Source organism: Apis mellifera, linkage group LG6 (genome assembly GCF_003254395.2).
Source record: "Apis mellifera strain DH4 linkage group LG6, Amel_HAv3.1, whole genome shotgun sequence".
Classification (NCBI taxonomy): domain Eukaryota; kingdom Metazoa; phylum Arthropoda; class Insecta; order Hymenoptera; family Apidae; genus Apis; species Apis mellifera.
The window spans coordinates 10,106,311-10,124,184 of record NC_037643.1 but is presented as its reverse complement, the minus strand read 5'-3'; the positions used below and the strand labels follow the sequence as shown (position 1 = coordinate 10,124,184).

General features: G+C 36.4%; 1 protein-coding gene across 18 annotated transcripts in view; it reads right to left on the bottom strand.

The window, feature by feature from the left end:
* Positions 1-17,874, bottom strand: part of LOC724172 (neurobeachin) — a 436,186-nt gene that overhangs the window by 76,270 nt on the left and 342,042 nt on the right. For 8 of the 18 annotated variants that reach the window (XM_026441525.1, XM_026441519.1, XM_026441523.1 and 5 more), the window contains 11 exons: positions 16,930-17,101; positions 15,193-15,564; positions 13,575-13,705; positions 11,991-12,104; positions 10,509-10,716; positions 9,613-9,960; positions 8,030-8,156; positions 7,795-7,903; positions 7,529-7,704; positions 6,751-7,025; positions 6,445-6,581 (listed from right to left, as the gene is read on the bottom strand). In XM_026441525.1, coding sequence (XP_026297310.1) covers positions 6,445-6,581; positions 6,751-7,025; positions 7,529-7,704; positions 7,795-7,903; positions 8,030-8,156; positions 9,613-9,960; positions 10,509-10,716; positions 11,991-12,104; positions 13,575-13,705; positions 15,193-15,564; positions 16,930-17,101 — 2,169 coding nt within the window. The remainder of the gene's footprint in view (positions 1-6,444; positions 6,582-6,750; positions 7,026-7,528; positions 7,705-7,794; positions 7,904-8,029; positions 8,157-9,612; positions 9,961-10,508; positions 10,717-11,990; positions 12,105-13,574; positions 13,706-15,192; positions 15,565-16,929; positions 17,102-17,874) is intronic. The other 10 variants (XM_026441536.1, XM_026441534.1, XM_026441521.1 and 7 more) reach the window with 5 other exon arrangements.

Here is a 17,874-nt window from a genome sequence, read left to right as displayed (position 1 = left end):
TATTTTTTTCCAAAAGCGTCACGGTGTTATTGACGACAGGCTAACTAAAAATATCGACACAGATATTGCACAAAAAAGTGGAAACTTTTTGAATCGCAGTTGGGTTTCGAAAAATGATAGTAGTATTCCGTAACGAGTTAAATGGTAACAAATAATCTTTTCTTTTTTTTTCTCTCTTCCAGAAGATCACAAGTTGTACAATCCTTACAAGTCACGACAGTTAGTAGAGAGAGAACAACATGCAACTGGAATAATTAATTCCAAGTATCCTTCGTGATCTGCAGTGATTATGGCACGGTGCCACGTTCACCGCCACTCAACGTTCAACGATTCAACCAATGATCATCCACGTGTTAAGGACGTATTAATCAATGCTCGGATCGACGTTAAAAATCGAATAGATAACAATTTATTATTTATCAAATCAGAGAGAACCAATCTCCAGAGATCTATATAGCATACAGTGGAACGTATTTCACGAATTCACGGCGCGTTACTTTTTTAAATCGATCCACGGGATAATTACAGCCGCGTTACTATTGGCCAACGTCCTTAGCGATGTATCACGGGTATTTCATGCATATGCAACGCATAATCGGAAGGGCATAATCGCATAACATTAAATCGGCGCTCGTTCACAGTTACTTTCCCGCCTTCCTGCCATTTCTCTTCGCCTCTTTCCTCCTCGTCCAGTGCACGCCCTCCGCGATCATTCTTTCTTACGTCTGTATTATTTCGTTTAGCCCAACGAATTCGCTCCTTGATCTCTCTCTCTCTCTCTCGTAAGAGATCGTCTATCGATCTCATTTAATCTCGGTTGTTATACATTACAATTGTAAGTAACCAGTTGAGATCTTTCAGATTCAAGAAGAAAATAATCGATCGACAAATCTGTCCTTTATTTATGCGAATCTCGATAAAAAAGAAAAAAAAAGGAACAATAAAAAATAAAAGCAAATTAATTTTTTAAAGCGAATGAATTAAGTTGAAGTTAAGAAACAAGTTCTTCAAGAATAGTTTTTTTTTTTTTTTACTTAGATAATAATAAAATAAAGAGATACGCGCATTTAATTCGCTTTTTACACGTGTATTTCTAGCGAAAATTAGCTATTAATATTAACCGGTCCATCAGTCACCGTAAATTACTCGGTCGATGAATACACGATGCCAGAACGACTTATTAATTTGATAAAAATTCTAGAGAGGCAATGAGACGCTTTGCATACATCGATGAATAATCGTAGAAACTGGTCAAACCACACCCGATAAACGCTTGGTTTTATCTAAAAAAAGATAAATGTTGCAACGGATACGTTCCAATTAACAATTAACCTTATTCCATAAGAGAGAGAGAGAAAGAGAGAAAAAGAAAAGAAAAGATTTTTACAATTGCGAGACTCTTGGAATTTCCTAATAAGTACTCGGTTGGATTATGCTCGCCCGAAAGGTGCTTGCATTCTCTCTGCCAATTTTCCACTCTCGACGGCCGTAAACTGTCGTATTTTCCATAGACGCACTAACCTGCACGTTTAATTAACAATCAATTTTGTTTTACACGCAAAAAGAAAAAGAAAAGAGGAAGAAAAAAAGGATAAAGCAAACTTGCGAATTCCAGAATTCTTCTGCCTGGAATATGTAAACATTCGTGTATTCCTCGCCAAGGTGGTGAAGAATATTTAACATTTTAAATGTTAAAATGGATAAAAAATCGTACGGACTCGTAGCGAAGTTTACACCGATTTTCGCATTCATTTGACATTTTTTTTTTCTTTTTTTTTTATAATTCAAACGATACACACGAGTATCTCGTATTCCGTCTCCTCTGAACGGAAACCTCGAGGTTCCAGGACAATATCCCATCCGTACGTCACATAAATCTCACGGTTTCATAGTTTTCAAGCAACGATCAATTTCACCTCACAATGGATGAAAAACCCACCACGGATGCGAAACCTCTTCGATCCTCGCTTGCCGACAATAAACGTCGGCAACGTGCATACCTCTCGATAATTCGTACTGCTCACCATTTCCCATATATCCATAAATTAGCCGAACAATTAATATCTTCGATCCTGGACACGGATACACCTATAAAACCTATTAACTCCTCAAGAATTCCTCAATCCTCGTCAAACCACGTTCTTTCTCCACCGCGCCATCAAGAAACGATTTTTCCACTATTTATATATCCCCTATCCATAAATCGAGAAATCTTTCTCCCCGGCGCATGATATATTACCACAGCCTCAACTCTGTCTCGCGTACACTGATAAACGATCCGATGGATCGTTTCTTCCACGAATTTTTCCCGATATTGTACTCCCGTTAATGGCATCTCACTTGCCGATGACTGGAGAGGAGCAACAGTGAGGAGCATCGGACCCACCTGTCGGCTAGGTCTGTCTCTCCTCCCTTTCCCCTACTGTATCGCGCAACTATCCCCATGGGGGATGCGGCGTGCGACTGCAATGACTCTATGGCGTCTCGTTTAGGCGCCATAGCGCTTTTCACGATAAAAAATAACGCAGAGAAAGTTTTGCGATATATAATCTTATGAATCAGGGTGTTGACGCGCTTAGAGAGATATTTTTGGAAGATTCTGGGAGGTTGAAGTATTCTTCGTTGGTTTAGAAGAATATTGTTGATTATTGAGAATCATTGATCGAATTATAATTTTTTTTTAAAAGCTTGCACATTAAGAGATCTGTTTCTCTTTGATCTTATAATATTTTTTAAAAAAAAAGAATACATACAATCTTTCTAAGAGAATGATTTAAAACAGTAAGATGTGTGATCTCTATATTTTTCAAATTGCAGAGTTTGAGCAAAAACTCCGGGCCAGAAGAGATCTCGCCAAGGTATATAACGAGAGTGCGTGCCTGAAAGTACGGCAATTACCGTGCTGCCTCTTTCCACGGAGCACGCGAGCCGCGCATCGCTGTACAAACACGGTAAAGAGACGTAATAACCGTGCAAAAGTAGAATTTTAAGCGAGCATTCGTATCCTTCACCTCCCCTCCCCGTTGAATTGTTAGATCGAATACTTAGATAAAATCCTGTTGCGCACCGATCGAACAAAAACTTCTTCCCCTTCTCTCCTTCTATCGAAAGAGCTTTAATTACCCCGTTTAATTGCTCGAACCGAACTCCCAACTGTAATGAAATCAATTTCGAATCAGAAGAAAAGGAAAAAAAAAAGAAATACAAGATCGATAAAAATCATCACGAAAGAAAAAAAGAACAACGAGTTAAGACTAATGCACTCGGATGCAATGGGTGTAGTTGTACTCTCAAAGAAAAAGCAAAGAGAGAGAGAGAGAGAGAGATGGCGCGCAGTGCTCAAAAGGGTTCAGGGTGTAACGGTCCATTATTTGTTTTAGATATTAATGTTCCCCCGTGGACGATCAATAATTTACATCGGACGTAATCGCACGGTGTGCATCCTCTATCTCTAGCGCCGGGGCCCGTTGAAAGAGAGGCGATGCACTCGGGACGGAGGAGGATGGAGGTAACCGAGGAGAAAGGAGACCCGTGTAAACAATAAATCACGATAAATACGTTTGGCCGGGACCATTATAAAAGCTCGGCGGCGGGGAGGAGGGGAGGGAGGGGAATCGGCACGATCGGCGAACAAGGTGAGGCAGAAACCGAGGCGAGCCTTTGCTCGAACCACCGAGAGTTCACCGATATAAAGCCCCCCCCTTCCTCCGCCCCTCCCCCTTTCCCCGGGGCCACTCCCGATGCAGCCTATCCCATACGGCCGCGCATTACGATCGCTTAAGTCTCGACTCGACTATCGAGTGATCCATCGCCTACGAATTCGACGAAGCCTCCCGCCTACCCTCGGGACATCCTCGACTAATGAGCGTGTCTCGATCGCCAATTCTCTCTCTTTCTCTCTCTCTCGTTTCCTTTCCCTGCTCTATCTCTCTTCCCTTCGCTCCCCTCTTCCTTCTTTTCAATTTTCGATTTTTACTTCCACTTGAAATCATTTTATCGATACATCGAATCTGTTATTTATCAGAGATAAGTACTTTTTTCTTTTTTATGATTTATACAGTGAAGTTTTCGATTATCGATTAGATTATGGATCAGAGGACGGAGATTTTTTTTTTAAGTAGAAGTTTCTTATTATTCTTCTTCTTTTTTCCTTTGTCTCTGTTCGTTTCGATTTTAACGTTCGCGGAGTCGTTGGTCTGGTTATATACACAGATATGCGATCACGGTGTCTCTTGTTTAAACAGGATTCCAATTAAGAGGCCGAAAGATTGGGTTTCTATTCACGGTTGAGGTGGCTCCGCTCGTTCTCTGGCCGAGATATATCGGAGACGACAGGTGGACAAAATCGGAGGTATCTCCTCCATGAAAGAATATTCCTATATTATTTAAATTCTCCATACTTTTAATTCTAAAAAAAAACGAATATCGATATTATTACCGTCTCCTCTTATCGTCGTTTCTTTTTTCTATTATCATCCTCATCCACTATAAGCAAATGATCATTCCTCCAATTTTATAGCCATAAATATATAATATCGGGAAAATTCGTTTCTAACGAATAAACGCGGAATTCGATCGACTCCTCGGATAGATTCCTCGATCCCATCGGCTCGAATCGGATCGCGAGGAGGGGATCGCATAAACAGGATGTCTGCGGCAGACGTGCAATAGTTACTAGATAGGCGAGAAACCGGTGGTGTGCATTCCTGGGGATCCGTATGCTCACCTATGCGTGCTTAGTACGTGGATGCAGCTTGAGCGAAGAGCTCGAGAGAGATGGAGAGAGAGAGGGGAGGAGAGGCAGTTGGGACGGAGAGCAGGCAAAGGTAGATATACCAGGCCCCGCGGGAGGCTCATAATTGCCGACCCTGAAGATCGGCCGACCCCATGGGGCCCTCCTCTGTTTGTTTTATTCCCTAGTTATACAAACGCGAGATCTACGACCGATATATGATAATCGGCCTCTAGTTCTCTCCGCTGCCCGACTCTCTCCTTATCTCTTTCCCTCCTCTCCCTTCAACTCGCTCCGTTCCACGCTTCCCCCCCTCCCTGCCGATTTTTGCACTCGGTTGACCACCACATCGCGGAACGTGACTACATTATACGGCCTGATAGACAGGGACACGTCCGAACCAATTCGAGGCAACGGCTATAGTGGAAGCTTTCGCCACGTCTCTTCATTTACAATTCGCATTTATTCAAATTCCACGCCACCGAGTTGTGATTAATATACTTTGTCGCGGTCGGCCACGCTGGTCGAAAAGGCATCGAGAAGAAGGTGGAGCTTGTTTATCGTGAAATTCATTTGATGATCGTTGTGAATTGTATTTTAACACGTCTTCGAACGTTGCAACGAGTAAGTAATCTGACTGTGACTTTCGTTGATGAAAAATAATTTTCGAGAGTAAACTCTTTAATGGAGTCGTCCTAAGATATAATTGACATTATTTGAAATTGTTTTTGGGAATATTTGGAGCGTTCAATATATACGTTATGTGATTTTGATAAATCAATTTTTAATTTATGTTTCAAACAAATCTCGATTTGAAGTTTGATTTTGGATATAATTGTAATGAAATTAGGAAGATTTTCGATTTCAATAATATTTCAATGATAAGTTGCAAAGTTTGAAATTGAAAAAAGATTCGGTTTAAGTGTGCGTGGTCCTAGTTTTCAAAGCGCGTTATCAGCACGAGGGACCGGTAACCATATTTCAAAGAGATAGCTTCGCAAACGCAACAAGTTGCTCCAAATGCATGTAATAGACGGTATCTTAACGCGGAGAAACTGACACAATGATTAATCATTAAGATTGCGTGTGACAAGTGATAAATGTGGCAAGAATACAAGTATAATATATAAAGCGAAAAGTGACAAACTTAATGACCGTTCGAACTTTAGTTTGTATTTCGTAATTCAAAAAGTGGAAGAAAATAAGGAAAACACATAAGGAGATCGGTATCTTTTGTTTCAACATTTTCAATTTCAATTTTGATCTTAAATGTGCAATCGTATTTAATGGCCCTCCTTAAATGGCGCTGCGATGGCAGCACCGTATATTTCTACACTCAAGACTGACCTATCTATAACTAACGCTAGGTGAAAGTAAACTTTCAATTTTCTATCCTCCTTTCCTTTAAATTATTCGATAATAGGTAACAACTAAACTGTATGTATCTCAACGTATAAAAATCTACAGATTGACAAAAATATTCAAAATATTCAAAATACAATAAGCATTATATTTGAGAAATAAAAAAAAAAGCAGTCTAGTCAATCAAATTTCAATCGTACCAATTTCCTCGTGTTAAAATAATTTAATAGAACACGTTCCATAAAAAAAGTAATCAAAACTTAATTATTTATAATTAATGCTTGCTCCGTGACCACGCGCGATAGAATCAATTTGAACGTTGGAAAATGGAAAGAAAAGAAGGAACTTACCTCGCTGTCGATCTTCTTGAACTCTGGGTCGTCCTCGTCCACCTCGAAGTAAAGTTCCGTGGACGTCACAGAGATAATACCAGGAGCCACGATACCGGGCGCGATCAATTTTCCTTTCGTGCTGATGTTCACCGGGCCTGACGGAATACAATCACGTTGTAACGTATATACACACGTGTACACGCACACGTTGTTACGTAATTTAAACGATAGGGAACGGTCACACACGTTCCGCTTCGTGCATGCAATAGAAGGAAACGAAACGAGACGGAGAGAAATGAAACTAAATGGAGGTGGGGATCTAACCTGTCAGATCGTTATCGAGGTCTCTGTCGTCCGACAACAGCTCACTGTCGTCCATCAGATCCGCCGACTGCAATTGCTGCTGGTGTGCACGCGAGGCTGCGAGATGCGCGTGAAACTCTTCACGCGCTTGAAGGATCGCATCCTCGGGTGCACCGTGTTCGAGGGCCGCCTTCAGTGTAGCTTCGGGATGGCTCGAGCCTAGTGGATTGTGCACGAAACGCTTACGTCTACGTGCATCATCCTCCCAAGCATCTAGCTTCCAGTATTCGGCCAACCTAATTCGCCACGCAATCTTTTATTTATAAATATCTGTAACCTTTTTCGCGTAGATTTTGGAGATATTAAAGATACCTTGTTGCAATTCATTGTTATTATTCCAAATATCTAGTTCTATTTATCAGTATTTATAAATTCGATTCTTCTTTAATCATAATCTTTTTAGATTTTGGAAAGTTTGGAAACGATGCATCGTAATATATCATTGTTACCATTATCATCTAGCTTTCAGTATTCAGATTAATTTAAATACAATTCTTTTTTAAGTATCTATGATCTTTTAAATCTTTAGTTTTAATGATATTAATATAATAAATTTAATAATGTCTTGTAATTTATCATTATTATCATCGTTATTCCAATACGTATCTTCCAGTGTGAATATAATTAATAATAAAAGGATTTTTCTTCTTTTTTTTTGAATTCAAGAAAAATTTAATCTCAAGGAGATTAAATATTTTTCTATTTTTTTTCCAAAGGAGAAAAGAACAAGAACACTCACTTTGCAGCCATTGGATCCATGTATCCCCAAGCGCCATGTTTGTTTGACAGAATATTACGGACCTTCTCCAATAATCTACTAGCAATAACGTTATCCCGTCTTCGTGCGGCTGTGATCAGATGATCGCACATCCTTTCCTCCTCCCGTCGGTCGAGCAATGTTTGAGCGCATTGCGACTGAGCCAACAAATTTGTACGATCGTTATAACAAAACTCTTTACATCCAATATAATAAATATATATATATACGATTAAGAAAAAGCATACCTCGAAGTCGGCATGTTTGAGCACATCGTCCGCTCTCATACGATTGAGGATAAATTCAGCCTCGTTGGCCACTCTTACGATATGATCCTTCATCGCGTGAGACAGTAACCTGCGTGGCGTAAAGTGAAAATTTTTTTCTTTTTTTTAAAGATTTTTGCGCAAACGGTTGACGTTTACTGTTAACTTCAACTATAAGTCTGTCGTTCTAACGATCATCGTAACAAGCCCTCCTTACCTTCCCTCGTTAATGAGCTCGATGAAGGCAAGGCCCGCGTGCTTCTGCAACGAGTTCTGCCATTCTTGGGAACACAGTAACATCACCAATTCCACCACCGAATTGCTGTTTTTGAAGGTGGTCAAACCTGAGGAAAATAGAATCGTTAAGAATTTATTGCTAATATTCGTAATTTTATTTATTTCTTTTTTTTTAATAAGTATAGTATAACATCAATTAATATTAACGTTTAGAAAGATATTCTTTTTTACATTCTACTAGTTGACCAATTCAATTCAGATTCTTATAATTTCCAGTAACAAAAATACATTATCATATATTTTTCAGATTTTATTAATTGATTAAATTTTCGACTCGATACAAATTCGAAAATTTTTAAAACCAATATTTAACTCGATCTTTTTTTATTTCGCCTTTTATCTCAACACCATAACTCGAATCAATGGTAATACGAGTGATTTAGAAAGAAACGGTTAGATTTAGAAATTCTCTTGGAAAATAAAATACCAATGGGACATCGACAGACTGTAAAGATGGAATAGAAAAGGAATAGACGGGTTGGTGATTTATAAACGACGATGGATGTATCGCTTCGAGTCTTTTCTTTTTTTTTTTTTTTTTAAAACATAAAATAAAAGTGCATCGATACATGGCACGGCCGTCATCCGCGACGTTTCACGAATATAAAATTCCTCGCGAAGTGCCACGGAACGCGGTACTGTCGCGTGAATACAAATGCCCGACGATTATCCCGGTATACGCGTTCCATCTTTCTAAGCGAAACCATAAACCGACTAATTTGAATACATTCACCGCGATCAACGGATAAAACGAGAGGTGTATACGCGTTGGGTGTTGATAAAAAGCGGCTTAGGAATCTGCCTCGCGAGCAGATTGATAAAAGTTCATTTAACGTCCGTGAACGTTTGTTTAGATAGCGTTACGTGTTGTTATTCTGCAAGATTCTGGATTCGTTAGAAAGGATTATTTTTTTTTTTTTTTAAATTTTCGTCTTAGAAAATTGTCATTAAATTAATTTAAATAGAATGGAAATTTGCTTTTTTCCAACACCCTGTATTTTTGCTGGATCTTATTAACCTCTTGACATTGGTCAAGTATAAAAAAGAAATTAATTTAATATAATAGAAATTTGTATATAATTATAAACGGACAATCAAGAGGTTAATGAATAATAATTGCAAAATAATAGTGAACACTTATAACACTTAAAAGCAATACGACTTAATACAAATAAATTTTAATAAAGCAATACTCTAGCAATATTAATCCTTCGTAGTATCTTTGAGTCTAACGTTTCTCAATTAACTAACTTAACTCTTCAATTAATTTAAAAATCTATCGAATTTCGAATCGAGAAATGTACAATTTTCAAAACAGTCTAAAACATTGAAAAATACTTAAGAAGAGACGAAATAGATCTCAAGATACTATTCTGAATAAATAATGATGATAAAGAAATATGTATGTATATATATATTACAAATATTAAAAGTTAGAAAAGAAAAAGGACATACTCACGACAAACATATATAAGTATAGTCAGTCGATCAGATTGCACTTACGAGTCCTACCTTTGCCTTCCATCAGCAATTCCTGCCCATGAGAGCCGACGAGCGTTTTCGAGAGGAAAGGGGCAAAATCGACCATGATCTCGCGCAGAAGCGGGCAAACGGAGCCGAGCGCCATTTCCAGTTTCTGCGTGAGCGAGGCCTCGCGCGAGGGTGTCGGGACCGGAAGATGATCGACCAGTCCCTTGATCGGTAATTCATCGGGTCGTGGCGACGCGGAAGTCATCACCAATCTGTCCGACACGCGAACCACCGAGATCTCACCGGAAGGTTTCTCACCGCGTTCCGCGTTCCCCATCATCCCTTGCTCCAGAACGTTGCCTTCGCTGTCTTGGATTTCGCCTGTTTCTCAAACAAATCGACAATTTTAATCTCACCTCTGGAAAATTTCCAACTTTTCAATGACTCCGTCAAACAAGTTAAGGATTTAGCGAATAAAATTTGGAAACTTTCAAACTTTCTCTGTGAAAAGAATTAAAGGGACATTCAAAAAAATAAAAAAATTTTGAATCTCGATTTCTAATGGCTTTGCCAAAAAAGTTAAGGAACAAAACTGGGAATAGAGTTCAAATTTCAATTTCTTTAGTTAAAATAATTAAACATCCTAATGGAGTGATTTTTACTAGCTCTGAGAATTAAAAATTAAAGGAGGAATTAAATGAGAAGATAGAGGGGGCCCTGAATTTTTTAAAAAGGAAAGAATTGGCGATGGTATCGCCAGTTTGGAATTTGGAACTAAATATTCTGGGAAAAACTGCCTGCTTGGACAGGTAGTTTATAGATTCTTATCTTTGATCTTAACAGGTTGAACGTTGTCCCAGTGTAGAATTTAGTTACCAAGGATAATATGGGGAAGATCTATAAGAAAGAACACAAATTCTTGATCTTACCGCGAGAGTGCGCCATGTTGTGAATGTTTCGCGGATCTTCCCTTTGATTCGTGATCGGGATCGTGTCTCCGTCTTCGTTCAGATTTACGTCGGTCCACGCTTCCTCGGAGGAATTGTGCTTATTCTCGTTGTCCGTTGCAACCTCTGAGGGGCTGGCATCCGCGGTAATATTGCTACGATGCACCGTTTCTTCGCTCGAGTCGTTACTCTAAAAGGGAATGAAATTGACACGTCATGCGATCGCGTTCACAAATCCAAAGAAATTTTCCAAAAGAAAAAAAAAAAAAGAGATAAACAATCAAACTTATTACATAGTATGGTTAAAAAAAAATAGAAAAATAAAGAAATTGTTTCGATCATATGTATATGTATATTGAATTTTAAGAATATTCTTTTCATAATCTATATATTTAGATATTTTGTCGAATAAATGTCTCTGTAAATAGATAATATAAAAAAAAAATGTATTTTTAACAACATTACTTTCAATTCAATTTAAACAACACTACGTCTACTTCTCTACTACGTTATACTGTATACTGTATATCTCTATAACGAAAGCCTAGCTTTCGTAGAACACACTATTTAATGATATCGTAAATATCTATGTATATATATATGTATATGTAACAATCCTTAAGAACGTTTACTTGAAGAAGAGAATCAAACGGTATATTCTGCGATTAAGTCTCGCGTGCTATGCATTTATTAGACGACATGCAGTTAATCGTAACAACACTAATACGCAAATCATCTAAATATAACGTGTAAACAAGAAAGTTGAAAGCCTCCTAGAAATTTCCAAGCTAACCACAATGAACGTAATGTCATAGCTACGTTCGATTATGTCGAAAAGTAGCTACGTACGAGATAGATCGTTATTATTATCGTGGATATACGGAAACAAATCGATTTTATTTCCCCTACTATCTTCTATCTTTATTGCGTACCCGTCGAGTGGGCATTCGTTCGTCGTTGCGTCTCTTCTTGCTTTAGACAGATGAAAACAAATTTTTTACGTTTCGCTCGTCCCTTGATTTACACTATCAGAAATTCATACATATGATTTTAAGCATCAAAGTGGTAGAAAAAAATTTTCTTTTTTTCAAATTATGGATGAATGTTTTTCTGCACAATTCAAATTTTTGTATTTTGCTTTTTTAAACTTTTATTTTACTTTTTGTGAATAAGTGTGGAATAAAAAAATATTTACATCCACTTTTCTTTTCATTATCTTTCTCCATTAAACTTCATTTACACAATTAAAAAGGAACGAAATGTTATAAACAAAGCTCGTGTAAATCGAGGGATGAGTGTACAGATATATGATATATTATATTCAATTTATCCTCTCCCAAAACGATGGAGAACGTCGAGGCGATCAGATTAGATTATTTCACTTTGTCAATTTGTCAAAAATTTCTTTCCCGTTTAAATTTTCATTCTCTGTTCCGAGTCCTGTACTCAAAGTCAAACTTTTACCTGGACACTTCGTGGCAGTGGTTCAGTGGATCTTGTCGAAGAGCCAAGCGTTGGTTCTGACGAGGTGTAATCCTCGAGAATTGTCCGTGGCCGAGGTACGCCACTGTGACCTCCCTTCAGAACCAGTAGTTAGTACGCATAGCAATGCAAGCAGAGGAAGTTAACGTTGAGAAAAATTAAAGAGTAAAAAAAAAAAAGAAAAAAAAAAGGACAGAGTCGCATGCTCGAAAGAATTAGAGATAGAAATCATCGTGTGGGATGATTTATACGGTTATACCCATTCGAATCGAGCTTAAAGGGTGAGTTACTCTCGTAGTTTATTGGAAACTTTATGCGGATTTTTACGTGCCAGAAATTTGTATGTGTGTGTAATTACTCGATACTATTATTTTTTGACTACGTGAGTGCAAAAGAACAAGAAGTATCTGGCTAGTTGTAAAAATGAACATTACGTGCTGGATACAGATTTAATCGTTATACTTTCAAATTAGATAATTAGGTTCACTAATATGGTAACTACAAGGGTATAATCGAGAGGAACGATACAAGTGAATTTTGTATAAAAATTCATCGAATCAAACACAATATCAAATTTGTCATCATAAAGTTATCCTCCTCGATCTTTAATTTCTTTTTTTTTGTATCGATGACTACTACATTTTTTTCTCACTTGTAACATTTTCTCTCCGTTTGATCTTCTCAATACTACTTCTAAGAGAAAACGAGTTGGAACGGAAATTTCGATATCGAATAATTTTTCAAACACACAATTTTTCTCCTCTCCTTTTTTATCCATTGAATTTTAAAGATCTACAGTTTTTTTTATCACACTATTAAACACACTCAGTTTATGCATGCAGTTTATTCGTTCATCGAGGTTACAGTGATTGAAACAGTGATGCGCAGAATTTAAGAAGTTCACAAGAATTCTACGATTAGAAGAATCGGGAAATGGTCGAATAAACGAATGCAAAGCGCATCGCGTGGGCGCATAGAGTGCCAATTCCACGTTAACGGTAGATCGTGCGTGATAAGAAAGGTGCAATATAAGGTAAATATATTCTCTATATTCAAAATATCGTAAAGTAACTAAATATATAACACAATATATATATATCAAGATTTAAGAACGATCATTACATCATTTGATCAAATTAAATTGAATGAATTCAATGGGCACACAACAGAAGATAACACGACTGTAACTCTCATCAAAAGCATGCAATCTCAAGTAAGGTTGTCAACGAAATCTTCTCAACGAATCAAATACATTTGATAAATAAAATATGATATACCGACGAGGATAACGAATATATTTAAATTATTTTCCTAGCTTCGTTTACTTTCGCTCATCGTCGAGGAGAGATTTTGTTTACTTTTTTTCTTTTCTTTTTTTTTCTTTCTTTTTTTCTTTTTACCTGAGAACAATTCGGATCAATTAATTTCGATGTACGCATCTCTCGCACAAACAAAGTGTACACGTTTCACGTGTTTTGTAAACGGAGTAACAGTTATAACAAGTATAATAATTGAATCGAGCTGGCGAGGAAATGGGAGGAGAAGGGGAGGGGGATGTTTACTTACCTTGGTCGATGGAGGTCCCGACGATGTAACGTCGTGATCCGCCAGGATCGACGAGTTGTTCTCGTCGACTATTATCACCTCGTATTCACCGTCGTCTTGTGAACCGGCTTGGCTCATAATACCTCCGCTTCCTGAGAACATATTATTTCATTGTTATGATTCGGTGTTTCATACGTACACGTTGGGATATATAATTTCGTCTTGCAAAGCAGGCTGACATGAACGATCATGCGATCGACGACGATATTTTGTTAATGATTCACGTTCGCATTGTTTATTCAATCATTGATTATTTAGGATCCGTTTGAAAATTGAGACTTCGAACGTCGATCGCATTGCAGAGGAAAGGAGATGCATTATAGTGCAGGAATTCGAAAACAGAAAGGGGAAAAAAAAGGAAAAAAAGAAACGAAGCGTCAATTCAGGAATTTTAATCGAAGCATTCAAATATTTGAAGAAGAAGGACGAATGTGAGAAAGTTGAAAGTATGGGATATTTTTTTATATATATATAATTTTCTAAATAATAAAATTGTACTCATTTTATTTTATCAATTCGATTTTTGAATTTCCTTCTTCTTCAAAATAAATAAAATAACGTTTTTGATAATTGTAATAAACGCAAGAAAATTATTGCAATTAATTGAACAGCAGCGGAAATTTCCAGGCTATCTAAAGAGATTCCTTTCACATAACAGTAAAAATTTGCAATTTGCAAATTTGTTTTTTTAAAAAAGGTTTTAATCTCAATAAAATAACAGATTGTACAGTTACAATATTGTCAAGTTTCACAGCTAACGTGCAACTGTCGAAGAATAAATTTGAATAATAATATCGTTGATAGATTAACTTTTATTCATCGGTAAAGAGAGTATTTCTGCATTCAGTGTTGATCAGAATCAATCACATCATCATGTGAATTTGCGATCCGTAACCGACATGCAAACTTTTCCTTTACTCAAGTTGTATGCAAATAGTGCAAGTTTCATTCACTGCTTGTGCTCCAAGCTTCCAACATCGATGTAATTCAATAATATAACGTATCTTATGCGAACGAAATTGTTGGAAATCGAATATTTCTTCATTTTTTTTTTCACTTTCCTTCCGCAAAATAATCAACAACAAAGGTATAGCAAAAAAGGAAACAAAGAAGAAGAAGAAAAACAAAAGAACGAAAAATCCATACCATAAGATTCAAATCAAAACATCGTTCTCATACGATCAACAAAAGTGAGAAACGAACGCTTATGCGCGTGTATATGCGTGCACGTGTATGTCAATGTGTACGTCAAACCTGAGGTTGGCTCAAATTGGCTAGTGAAACGGCAAAACATGCAGACAGAAATATCGACACGTGAATAAATACCGAATAAAAACAGGAGAAAGAGAGAGAGAAAGAGATAGAGCACAATCGAGTGGAAATCACAATAATCGAGAAGAATAATCGTGGGAAGGAGTTGACGAAAAGAAAAAGAGAAAAAAAGAAGAATGTGTGTCGATAATTCATCAAAATATGTATAAAAAAGAAGATATTATTCGAGCAGGCGATAATAAAAAACGAAAAAAAACCAAACTCGAGCATTCCGTGGTACACAATTCCGTTCGGGCAATCGAGTTACCTTGCAGACCAACACCGGAGTTTCTATGACAGAGATTTCGGGGCTGATCGATATGTTTTTGAAGCGTATGATGATGATTGTTGTTATTGTGATGATGGTAATGATGATGACGATAATAGTTATGGTTATTCGGATGATGGTTGTAATGATTACTGTGGTGATTCGGGAGATAATAGTTGGAGGGGGGCTGGCGATTAGAGTGCCTGGCAGCCGGTAGCGGGTGCTGGTGGTGGTGCTGGTTCATATGGTGGTTGGCATTGGCATTGGCATTCGCATTGGCGTTAGGGTGAGATCCCGGGAGGAACTGTGGGTACACGTGGTGAGACCACTGTGGAAACAGGGGCCGCCCTCCTCCACCACCATTCCCATCTGCTGAGGAACCATATTTTTACCACGTTACCACGATTCTCGACCGTGTATGTCCTATTTTTCTTTCTTTTTTTTTTTTTGTAAATTTCTTTTGCGAATGAAACTCGATAAAGATTACGACGCGAAACTATAAATATGTATATATATCTATTTTTTAAAGAATAATTAAGTTGTGGAAGAAAATTGAAAATATTAAATTTAGGAGCATCGTATGATTTAAAGATTTTAACACGTATCATTGAATTGTTCAATTGTTCTTTAAGAGATATATATATATAGAGAGAGTATATAATTTGTACATTATTCTATTTTTGCGATTTTTTCTTTCTTTTTTTTTGTTTTATAATGTAATATATATATTGTGACATTTAGAAAATATGTCTAAATTAAGGAACAAAAAAGAAAAAGTGCTAATGCATTCGACAAACATCAAAACTCTCACTGTCAGATACATAGAAAAAAAAATAATTCACACGGTGCAATTGGACATGCGTTCTATTCAGTGTAAATGAGTGCTATTCGATTTACCGCTACCACAGTTAAAGTGCATAGTGTTCCATAGCAGCTAAGAAGATATACTTGTGTCATTCGTAAGATTATCATTTAATCTTCTAATAACGGTCCAATCACATCAATTTCATTGTAAAATATTCGCTAAAATTATTATCAATTAAGTTTTCGTTTCTATTGAATATTTTTTTTTTTTTAATTCAAATCAATTTTAAATATGAAAATGCAATTTTTTTTCTTTTTTTGCTGCGTTGTATATATACGTGACAAACATGCTCCTTTAATCGTTGACAATAATAAAATCATGCTCTAATGTTATATCTCGTTTACTGTACAGAAAAAAATTAATTTTGTTATTTGATATAATGTGAACACAAATATTCAGAAAAATATGATAATGCATATCTGACATGTAAGAGTTTTGAAGTAATGACTTGATATTATTATTTTTAAGCAAACAATATTTTCCATATAAAATTTGAGAATTAACGAGTAAACGTATTTTTTTTTTTTTTTTTTACGTAGAATAAAATTATAAATTTGAATGATTATTTCTTTAAATTCCCTGTAAATGGCCGCGAGTACATTCATTCCCACAAATTGAAGTTACTATGATATTTGCTGTGTAATCATAAAATATTAATTATTTTAATATTCAGATTAATTAAATTAAACAATGAACATTACATTAAAAACTTATCATGAAAACAATGCTCCTGGATAAAATAATATTAAGACAGAATTCCTCTCTTATTAAATATTAACCAATCATTTATTTAATATCAATTGAATTTTATTAGATTTTGTTTATCTATTTATCTAGTGTGAAAAAATTGTTTGATAAAATGATTATCTTACCTGAAGGGCTACCTGGTCTTAAACTAGCACCATTAGTCTGTATTGTTTGAATTGGACTTGGTGGACGTTGGGATATTGGTGGTTCCAATATATCACGATATTTTGATACCATCAGTACAGAGATGAAGTAAACTATAGCGAGGGACAGAAACTGGGCCTGCTTGGTTTCTTCCTAAAATGAAAAAAAAAAAATAGATTTTCATGAAAATATATATTATTAATTTAGATTCGATTGAAATAATCATTATCAAAGAAAATTTTTAATCATTTGTTTAAATTTGATCTATTAAAATTAGGAAAACTTTGAACCGCTATAACTCCGGAAGTACTAACTTTTGATCGATGAATAAAAGATCATACGAAGCGCAAAATCTTCCCCTTTAAAATGCTTTTTGATTTATCTCGATACGACTTCCGGTTCCTGAGATATCAGCGTGTAAAGAAAAGCGTAATTTTTAATCATTTACTTAAATTTGATTCAACTCTATTAAAATTAGGAAAACTTTGAACCGCTATAACTCCGGAAGTACTAACTTTTGATCGATGAATAAAAGATCATACGAAGCGTAAAATCTTCCCCTTTAAAATGCTTTTTGATTTATCTCGATACGACTTCCGGTTCCCGAGATATCATCGTATAAAGACAAAGTTAATTTTTAATCGTTTATTATTTCTGTCCTTTTCTTCTGCTCTTTTCTCTTGCTCGCACTTTTTTCGCTGACCTATCATAAACTCCAGACAAGCGACAGACACGATTCCTAGTAAAACGTAGTACGCATTTCCAGGAAAGAATGTAGATCACTGGATCGCGGAGCCATTCATAATTTTCGCACAGTCTTAACTATTGCGAGGAAACTTTGAATCCTTGTATCTCAGCAACTGATTGAGATATTGGGATAAAACAAAAAGGGTTTTCAATGGTATAGTTTTCTCTATATTTCGAAT